General features: G+C 43.0%; 1 protein-coding gene across 3 annotated transcripts in view; it reads left to right on the plus strand.

Moving 5' to 3' along the window:
• Positions 1 to 10,640, plus strand: part of PLCH1 (phospholipase C eta 1) — a 232,013-nt gene extending 221,373 nt beyond the window's left edge. Inside the window, exons 19-23 of one of the 3 annotated variants that reach the window (XM_038747572.1) lie at positions 844 to 990; positions 1,113 to 1,192; positions 3,222 to 3,281; positions 3,722 to 4,082; positions 7,385 to 10,640. In XM_038747572.1, the coding sequence (XP_038603500.1) occupies positions 844 to 990; positions 1,113 to 1,192; positions 3,222 to 3,281; positions 3,722 to 4,082; positions 7,385 to 9,483 (2,747 nt within the window). In that variant the 3' untranslated portion in view covers positions 9,484 to 10,640. The remainder of the gene's footprint in view (positions 1 to 843; positions 991 to 1,112; positions 1,193 to 3,221; positions 3,282 to 3,721; positions 4,083 to 7,384) is intronic. The other 2 variants (XM_038747573.1, XM_038747574.1) reach the window with 2 other exon arrangements.
• Positions 10,641 to 10,931: the final 291 nt, after the last annotated feature.

A 10,931-nucleotide genomic window follows, 5' to 3' on the forward strand; every position in this document is an offset into this window, starting at 1 on the left:
TTGTTCTTTCAAGTGTCTCAAGTCTTCACTATCTTATAATGTTAGGGGATTTGGGGGAAGATGGTTAGCATAGGTAATGGAAAGAGGTGGATTTCAGGGATATCATATCCTTTTTTTTAAGCTATTTCTTTATGCCCTTCCACGATGGACTGACCAATAAGAGCTTGGTGTTCTAAAAGGGCTATCTATTCAAAAAAATCAATGCTGTTAGAGAAGAAGCATAGGCTAGTGGGCCTGGGAGTTAAAAGGATCTAGGTTCTAGTTCTCACTCTGCCTCTTGTCTGTTGGGTGACCTTGGACAAGTCACTTGTCTTCTCTGTGCCTCAGTTACCTCATTCGTAAATGTGGACAGCATTTGTAAGTAAGTCCACAGTGCTTAGTACAGTGCCTGGTACATAGTAAGCCCTTAAAAAATACCATAAAAAATTCCACCTTTGCCACTTGTCTGCTGTGTGACTTTGGGCAAATCACTTCACTTCTCTGTGCCTCAATTCTGTCATCTGTTAAATGGGGATTAAGACTGTGAGCCCCATATGGGACAGCAACTGTGTCCAACCTAATTATCTCGTATCTTCCCCAGCACTTATTACAATGCCTGGCATATAGCACTAAACAAAGATCATTTAAAAAAGAAGCTATCAAGTCTTTAGAGTTTTCAGGATTTGGATAGAGGTTGCTGCCTTGACAACTTCACAGCTCTTTGGATGGAGCATAGATATTAGATAATGGAATAGGCCACATGTTTCTTTGGTTAATAAGAAGTTTCATAGTGTGTTCATGTCAATATTTATTTACTGGGCCTTTTCTGTTATTAGACATTTTTGTCATCTACTTTAACCCTAGGCTTCAACCCTGTCTGGGAAGAAACTTTGACATTTACCATACACATGCCGGACATAGCCTTGGTTCGGTTTCTTGTTTGGGACCACGATCCGATTGGAAGAGACTTTGTTGGTCAAAGAACTGTCACCTTCAGCAGCCTTGTTCCCGGTCAGTAAATCCTATGACTTGCACGAAAGAAAGTGAAACATTCTTATGTGAAACAATAACTGTGAACCTACAGAAAAATTAAACCGTGACTGCATCTAAGTTTTTTTTCTGTGCTTCCTCAGGCTATCGACATGTGTACTTGGAAGGGCTAACAGAAGCATCCATATTTGTTCATATAACGATCAATGAAATCTATGGAAAGGTAGGTAGTAATGTGAGAACCAAATTATGGCTATTTGGGGGTGTGTGTGTGTGTGTGTGTTTGTGAGAGAGAGAGAGAGAGAGAGAGAGAGAGAGAGGGAGGAGAGAAGAGAAGAGAAGAGAAGATATGGTGCCTTAGGAACAGGGTCGATTTTGTTGGGAATCTTCTAAATTGAGGAAATAAATATAATATATAATGAAAACAATAAATATATAAGAAATATAAGAAAATCCATGTTAAAACTCACCCTGTACACATCCTGTCAGATTTGGTGTTCTGCTGGGCTCCTGTGTGACCAAGGGCAAACTACTTAATGTCTCTTTACTGCCGTTTCTTCAGCTGCCAAATGAGGATAGTAGTATTTCCTTTCCCACATACCTCACAGGGTTGATGTGAAAGTAAAATGAGATAAGTAATATGACAATCAGTCAATCAGTCATATTCATTAAGAGCTTAGTGTGCACAGAGAACTGTACTAAGCACTTGGATGAGTACAACACAGCAGTATAACAGACACATTCCCTTCTCCCAAGGAGCTTATGGTCTACAGGACAATCCCTTGGGAATAAAAGCACCATTACACAACCATGATTTTATTTTTCCTGTTAGCTAAATAACCTTTCTCCACTGTTCTCTCCTCACTGAGGGAGCTCCCTAAAAGGTTTGTTTCTTAAAACTAATTTACTACCAGACGACAAATGGTTATAAAATGGAGTTTAGTCTTGACACCTCCTCCCCACCTCCCGAGGAAATGAGAAATAGGTCCAAATAAAATATTATTAAGACACACTGGATGTTTATTGAGAATGCAGGTAATTTTCAGAATAGTTGTATCTTCATTTTTTTCATATCTATAAAATCCTAGATCAGTTAAACTTGATGGCACTTGGAATAAATCCTGGAGCCTTTCACCTCTAACACCTTAAGCTCCCTGATCTAGTAGGGATAAGAGTTTTTTGTGACCTAATAAAACTCTTGGTAAAGAATGACCCCAGGCAGAAGGAGGAACGGAATGCGATTCTTCAAATCAAGAGTCCTGAGAAGCGGAGAAGGGAGTCTGCACCCCAAAGGCATGATTTCCTGTTGTCCTTGGCCTGTGGTTAGGCTACTTTTTTGCCTCTGGGCCATCAATCTAGCACATTTCATATCACACTGATGGAAAAAATACGTGGCTTAGTGGAAAAAGCACAAGTTTGGAAGTCAGAGGTAGTGGGTTCTAATCCCAGCTCCTCCACTTATCAGCTGTTTGGCTTTGGACAAGTCACTTCACTTTTCTATGCCTCAGTTACCTCGTCTGTAAAATGGAGATTAAGACTGTGAGCCCTGCGTGGGACAGCCTCATTACCTCGTTTCTACCCCAGTGCTTAGAGCAGTGCTTGACATATAGTAAACTCATCATCATTATTATAAGCGCTTAGTTCAGTGCTCTGCACACAGTAAGCACTCAGTAAATAGAATTGAATGAAAAAAAAACATTCTTTGCTTAGCTTACAGTAATACCCAGAGCCCTTAGGAATTCCAGGTGTTCCAGAGATAAAGCCTTAGAGAAGAGGGTACTATTTTCCCCTCCCACTATTCTATTTAATGTCTCTTTCCCCCTGTAGACAGTAAGCTCCTCATGGGCAGGGATCATGTCTACCAGTTCTGTTGAATTGTACTTTCCTAAGCACTTAGTACAATATTGTGCACACAGTAAGCCCTCAATAGTACCACAGACTGATTGGTGATTATAATAAACCAGTGTCCCACAAATCCTAAGTTCTTGGTTGCCCTTTTCTCCTTCCACTGGGTGAATGTGTTAGGTTGAGTCATATTTTGACCTTCAGGATATATTTGGGTTGGGGAATATGTTGCCCTGTGGATGTGGTATTAAGTTTGTCATGAGAAGCATAAGGAGTAAAATCCAAGTGTAAGTATTATAATAGGCACTTGGAGAAAGAATTTGTAATGGATGGGTTTCGTGATATTTTCTCATGATACACAGAGCAACACCTCAGCCAAATACATTTTGCCTTTCTTTCCTTTTCAGTGGAGTCCTTTAATACTCAACCCCAGTTATACTATATTGCACTTACTAGGAGCCACAAAGGTAGACTTCATTAGCATGATGCTTTCCCCTTGCTGGACATAGTTTTTTCATGGTTCCTGGCCGCATGATCTATCATATCACTTCATTTTTCCACATCAAAGTTTGAAGCATTTTGATGTTGCTTTAAAGTGGGCCAGTTCATGAAAGTCTGTCTATAAGTGATCTGCTGTTGTGGCTTTTTTCTTACTACATTGTCAATTTTGATTAAGAGAACGCTAATAAAACTTTACTGCGGTTATGGCAGGCTGCCTTCCTGATGATTCTTGCATGAATGTGTGCAAGGATGCTCTAAGCTGATTTTTGTCCACACACTTCAGTGGTTGTGAAATGTCCTTTTGCATTCATTTTTCATGGTGATCTCCCTAGCCCTGCCATTGAACGGGCCTCTCGCTGTCTCTGGGCCTTTTGTCTGAAAGTTCTGGTTTCATTTGTACTTACAGAATAGGCAACTGATAGGTCTGAGAGGGCTATTCAATAAGAATCCCAAGCACAGTTCTTCTGAAAGCAATTCCCATTACGTCCGGAAGCGTTCCATTGGTGACCGAATTCTGCGACGTACCGCCAGTGCTCCAGCCAAAGGCCGGAAGAAGAGCAAAATAGGCTTCCAAGAAATGATGGAAGGAAAAGATAATATGATTGAGGCCAGCGGTGCCAGAGAGAAAGATGGCGTGCTTCGGAGAACCACAAGGAGCCTACAGGCACGTCCAGTATCTATGCCTGTGGATAAATGTTTCCTTGGGGGATTGTCACCATCCCTGGGGGAAATCGTGAAAGAATCAAAAGGAAAAGAAAACACATTTGGTGAGTTGCTTCCAAAGTTTCTTCAGCTTTGATTCTGAGGTCAAAATGGCAGGGGTGGAAATAGGTGAATTGATGTTTGCAGTTTGGTGCTCGGTGACTAAAATCTCAACCAGACCCAGCAGGAGAACCAGAATGACTGAGAGGGATTTCCACAAGTCCTTTTGCAATGAAGCCCGAGGAGAGCGGATCTGGAATCGGCCCCCTTGACAAAATTATTATAGTTCTGGTCCAGGCCCAGTCCGATTTCCGTTGTGAACATTTTCATCGGGATGGGGCGGTGGGCAATGGATTTTTCTGGGAATTAATTTAAAGAGAAGAAAGGTGGTTGAAGGATATTTGTGGGATCTTTGTCCTAAGTTATTGAAGGAAAATGGGTATCTCAGTTCTTCCAAATAATTTGATTTTAAAAGTCTGGTTTTTGAACACAAAGGCAATGGAAAGATATAAATCTGGTCCTTTACCTGGATGTAGTGGCCGAAGGGAAATCATTGAACTCTGACTTTATTTGCCCAGAGTCAGGTGTTGGTCCCTGAGTCTGGGCAGTAGGACAAATAGAGAAGGGCAGGATCCCTGGCCCCCAGGAATCAAATGCCCATCAGGTAGACTCCTGGGATGAAAAGCATTATGGTACTAAGCACTTACTTTGTTTCAAGCACTGTGTTATAAGCACAGGTGTAAATGCAAGCTAATCAGACCGGACTCAGTCCCAGTCCCTCATGGAGCTCATAGCCTAAGAGGGAGGGAGAGCTGGTATTTTTTCTCCCAGGTTTACAGACAAGGAGGCTGAGGTACAGAGAGTTTAAATGATTTGCCCAAAATTACATAGCAGGTTGTCGAGCCCAGGCTGGAACGTGGATCTCCTGACCCGCAGATCTGGGCTCTTCACACTATGCCTCACCAACTCTCATTGTAAACTTTCAGAAAAAAATCCATCTGGCTGACTCCAACTAATGCCTTTTTTTTTAATGGCATTTATTAAGCGCTTACTATGTGCAAAACACTGTTCTAAGCGCTGGGGTGGATACAAGGTGATCAGGTTGTCCCACGTGGGGCTCACAGTCTTAATCCCCATTTTACAGACGAGGTAACTGAGGCACAGGGAAGTGAAGTGACTTGTCCAAGGTCACACAGCAGACATGTGGTGGAGCCGGGATTTGAACCCATGACCTCTGACTCCAAAGCCCGTGCTCTTTCCACTGAGCCACGCTGCTTTCAGGGTCTTCACTCTGAATGGGGGCAGGAATTATCAAAAACAATTCTCTCCATGGGTTTAGCTGACTAGTAAGTGAAATTTAATCAGGGCTATTGAGAAATATGAGGATGCTACCTAATCTTTCAATCTGCAGAAGCAGTGTGGCTAGTGGATAGAAGCCCTGGAAGTCTGAAAGATCTGGGTTCTAATTGAGACTCACTTTTTTATGGTATTTGTTAAGTACTTGCTATGTACCTGACTCTGTTCTAAGCACTAGTGTATATTCAAGGACTTAGGTTGGATACTGCCCACGTCCCGCATGGAGCTCACAGTCTTAGTCCCCATTTTACAGATGAGAAAACTGAGGCACAGGGAAGTTAGTGACTTGGCCAAGGTCACACAGCAAACAAATGGAGGAGCCAGGACTAGAACCCAGGTCCTTCTGACTCCCTGGGTTCTGCTCTATCCACTAGGCCACGTGTCTGCTGAGTGACCTTGGGCAAGTCACTTAACTTCTCTGTGCCTCAATTAACATATATATAAAATGGGGTGTAAGACTGTGTGCCCCATGTGGGAAAGGGACTGTGTCCAACCTGATAAACTTATATTTACCCCAGCACTAAGTATAGTGTGTGGCACATAGTAATACCACAAAAAAGATTTGTCCCACTTAGGTTTAGGTATGACACCTATCTGAAGCAGAAAACTCTATTGGAATAAAGTTTTTACCACTCCATATCCGTGGCGTGATCACTTAGAATCGGAGAGATGGATGAACTCCAAGTGTACATTCCTCTCCCTGCCTCCATGCAGATGAAGGAGGGCAGATGGTCACCTATGTGAATCACAGTCCTGGAAACAACTTGATTTCTGCAATTGCCAATAAGGAAACACTTAGGAAATCCATCCACTTTGTGCTTCTACCATGTGATATGTGAATCTATCTGGATATTACCAACATACTAAAATTTGCCATGGAGTTTTATGCTAAACAAAATTTTCCCTCTGTAGGAAAGATCCCTAATCCTTTTACCATGATTCTTTTAGCATTAAAGCATTTAAAATAGTTTTCAAATAGTAACTATAATGATGGTAATGAGATCCTTGAGAGACTTTTTTTTTCCCCGTCCTCTGCCTGACTTTATTTTTCATGTACGGAAAGAGGAAGGTTTAGACGTTAGCAGGCATAGAAAGAAAAAAGCAACTGTTTTTGATATAGAACTCACAGTTTGAAGTTTTATCACAATAATGATAATAATAATTGTGTGGCATATAAGTGCTTACTTCATGCCAAGCACTGTACTAAGCACTGGGGTAGATACAAGATAATCAGGTCCCTCATGGGGCTCGCAGTCTACGCAGAAGAGCATAGAGGTGTTGAATTCCCATTTTTCTGATGAGGGAACTGAGGCAGAGAAATGTTCAGCGACTTGCCTAAGGTCACACAGCAAGAATGTGGTGGAGCTGGGATTAGAACCCAGGTCCTCTGATTCCCACACCTGTGCTCTTTCCACTAGGCCATGCTGCTTCTCTGTACAAGGTACAGTGTCAAAACTGCCTGTTGGGTTCTAATTTAGCCTGAGTGTTCCCCATAGCCTGCAAATCTTTGTCCTGGTTAATCATGCTATTTACCACCTGGTTAAAAAAAAATGTTTTTAGACAACAGTGGTGTGTAATTTAAGTGTTATAATCAAGCATCTTGTTTATGGATGTTATGGTGTTTTGTTTAACAGAGCTGTTTTGTTCTGTTTTTATTACCATGCTTCTTTCTAGTACAAATCTGACTAGAAAACAACTGAAGGTAATTTTGAATGTACAAAGTATGGTATCTCATTGGCATTGTTTACAGCAAATATTACATCATATGCTGATGTAATAGACATCAAAAGGAGAACTTCAATGAAGTGCCTGCAACTATATTTTCCCATTTATTCATATCACACAGATAATCTGTATTAAATCCACACAATCCCATGATTAAATCCTTCCACAGTTGTAGCTGATTTTACGTTTTCCATTTGTCTGTCCAGAAGTGAAAAAAAATGTTTGTTCTCAAGCGCTACTCATAGTGGCATATGTAACTCAAAGTGTTCTTTGTTTGATTTATCAGAACATAGGGATGGTGCAAGAAATGGAAGGACACATAAAAAAGAGCCAGGATTTGCCAAACTTGATCAAAAACGATTGCCCCACCGTTCCGCTCCTCGCCCCGAAGATCCCAGCACAGTGGACCCTGGTGTTTCCCGTGCTGAGGTGCAAACAATATCAGACTCGCTAGCAAGAGACTTTTCAGGGAGAAGATCCCAACCTAAACTGTTGTTGAAAACACAGGAACGCCTTCATCCCCACCAACAGATGTCTCCAAGGCAGCATTCCAGGACAGGACCCGAGAAAGAACTATTCAAAGCCGTGTGTGGGACAGAAAACAAGAAGGAAGGGAGTCCTTCTGTTTCCAACCAAACCAAAAGAACAATTTCAGGAAATTCCCTATCTCAGAGTGAACTGGAAATTAAAAGTAGAGAAGGGGATGCAATTCAGGAGAGTTTTGTGACCTCTTTTTCACTGTCGGATATCTCTGCCGTCTGCTCCGACGGACATGACTTACACTCCACTGCCGTCATGCAGGAGACTGACATCTCTCGCCTGATTGACGAAGTCACTCTGACAGATGAGAGCCAACTGGGCAGTTCAGTCTCAGCACTGATTGGCCAAATGGACGTCACCGACAACCGGACCGATCTCACCGTTGTCTCAAGTCTTCAGAGTACCGGCGGTCAGACCTTCAGCGCGATGCCTGGACTTACTCCATTCCTTAGCCTGGGCCCCAAAACGCCCCATGGGAATACATTTCCTAATGGCAAACCTGTGGTCCCCTGGCGACATTCATCCCTCGAGACCACAGTCTTCTCCAGTCCCGAGACCACAGAATATTCTACGTACACCACTGTCCACGAAGCTGCACCCACAGCAGTCTCAAAATGCCACCTGGCAGACCGACCCATTTGCAAGAACAAGTTGAAACACACAGGCGGCAGCGGAATGTCAGAGTCTTTTGGCACTCCTCGCTTTCGTCACCTCAGTCCCCAGTTTAATCGTGACAGAGTTTGGAAAACCTTCGAGGATTGCAGCCCCTCAACTTCGGACGACGTGACATCGGAGGATCACCCCCCGGGTCTTAATTCCGGAGAGAGCAGTCTCGTGGAAGTCGAAGGGGATTCGGAAGACCTCCTGATAACAACTTACGAATACGGGAGAGACGATGCGAGAGAGATCGCCTCTCCTTTGAAACTGAAGCGGCGCAACTGGCCATTGGACCCCTCTGATCAAAGAAGCTTGGAGAATGGCTTGTCTCACGACGCCCCTCCCACTCGCGCCCTTGACGTTGCTACCATCCGAGCCATAAAGAATCGCAGTATTTCCTGTCCGGCTTATCAGAGCGTCGGCTTTGTGCATAACGGTTACCTGCAGACTTCGGGTGGGAAGGCTGGCCCATCATGCATGCCCCTAGGGACCAGTGCTCACGCTGTGCCCGCTCTTTCATCCAGTATCTCACCACCCTACCCTCCTCCTGCAGCACTAAAGCAGCCGAGCCCTGGAAAGTCGAAAAGCCTTGGAGATTTGACGTCAGAAGACATCTCTTGCAATTTTGAAAGCAAGTACCAGTGCATCAGTAGGAGTTTCATCACAGCCGGCATGAGAGACAAGAGGATTGTAGCTGTGAAAGCTAAGAGACCACCATCCACTGACACTCTGACAGAGCAGTTGAGAAGACTCGTGTCCTTTGACCAAGAAGACAGCTGCCAAACTCTGTGTTCTAAAGAGGAGGAGAGTGACTGTCCCAAGGCATTAGTCAGAAAGCTGTCATCCAGGAGTCAGAGCAGAGTGCGGAATATCGCCAGCCGGGCCAAGGAGAAGCAGGAAGCCAGCAAGCAAAAAAATGGGCACTCTAGCAACGTTGGCGGGGTCGTTCTTAGAAACAAACCCTTGGCGGCCCCTCCTGCCATAAATAGACACTCCACCGGCTCCTACATAGCGGGCTATCTAAACAACCTGAAAGGTGGAGTGCTTGAAGGCCGTGGGATCCCAGAGGGCTCCTGCAATTCACTGAGATACGGTGGCTTTGACCAGTTTTGCACAGACCATTCCGTTTTTCAGACTGAGCCAAGCGGCGAGGATAAACCAGAAATTTATTTTCTTTTGCGACTGTAAACTGTACGGAGCTACCTTTTCAATGTTTACAAGCCGTTCCCTAGAATCCAAGCTTTTCAGTGAGAAGTGTTGTGCTCCCTGCCGAAACTGTTTAGAAATGCCATTTCGAAGCTTGTGTCCTGGTCGTCCCTCGATCGAATGCGTGTTTCCCGTTGAGGAGATGTAAACAGATCTCGTGGTCCCCCTTGTTCATGTATGATATTTAGGTGGGTGTTGTGAAGTGAACGAGTCATGGAAAGTTTGCATGTCGTAGATGTGAAGACTCTCAGCAACGTAGGTTTGTTATGCATGTGAATTTGAACTGCAGAGCTCTTCCGGACATTTGGTGCCCATGTACAAAATATTGCAAAAAAAAAATACAATAACTAGCTTTCCTCCTACCCCATCCCCCACTCTAATCCTACATTGCCGTGTCATGAGAGAGTTTGAAAAGGGGATAATTTTGAAAGTTTTCATCTCTGTCTTCACCTGTTGCTGGGGAGAACGGAGATGCTTTCTTGTATTTTTGAGAGAACGGCTGATTTGTAGTTCAGCTTCCAGAAACTTAAAGGGGGACAAACAAATGAACACTTGCGTGTACCTTCTCCCCTAACCTCCCCACTCAGATTAAGGTAAGAGAGATCTTGGAAACTGGGACCCGATTTTCTCCCAGGATTTTCCAGTTCTCCCAGTTAAACGGTCATTTGGGGGCGAAGAGGGAGGAAAGGTAACTAGAGAAATTCTGTATATAAAATTGAGAAAATATTTGTTTTACACACATTTTGTTACATATTTTTGCTACTGGCTTTGTATGTAACTGAAACACAGTGGTCGAGGTGATGTGATAACTTTGTAACTCCCTGACTACATCATGGAAAGTGAGGAATGGCTTGAACGAATAAAGGGTTTCATTCAAGAAAAATAAAATGCAATCTTCCCAGATGATTCCAAGGGGAAAGAAAATAGTATTTTCATGTTGATGCTGAAGACTAGTAAATTGATTGGAAACCTCTTCCTTCTAGGGAGCCAAGTTAGCCATATTTTAAGGACAAAAATGCTTTGCTTTCACTGTGGTCACATTTCCTGTGGTATGTAAAAGATTTACCTCCTCTTTAGTTTTTGTAACATCAACTAATGTTATTCATGGGATTGGTAAAAGCATAATTAAAAGAGATTTTTGAGCATCTGAGTGAATTTACTGAAGCTGAAGCAAATGCAATTACTGTTATATAAGTGGCATTTGGTGGAGAATTTTTTTTTTTGGTCTGTCCATTTGTAATGAACATCACAGAGACTTGGAAGTGGTCCCAACTGGCAATTTAGAGCTCAAAGTATTGTGTTAAAATATTTTTTGTAGAATTTTCCATTTTGGGTGACTAAAAAAAAATCACTTTAGCTAGGTATTGTTCTTTCCAAGATTTGAGAGAGAATGGACAGAAAAATGACTCCAGGATCTTTCATCTGCTGTT

Source organism: Tachyglossus aculeatus, chromosome 1 (assembly GCF_015852505.1).
Source record: "Tachyglossus aculeatus isolate mTacAcu1 chromosome 1, mTacAcu1.pri, whole genome shotgun sequence".
NCBI lineage: Eukaryota > Metazoa > Chordata > Mammalia > Monotremata > Tachyglossidae > Tachyglossus > Tachyglossus aculeatus.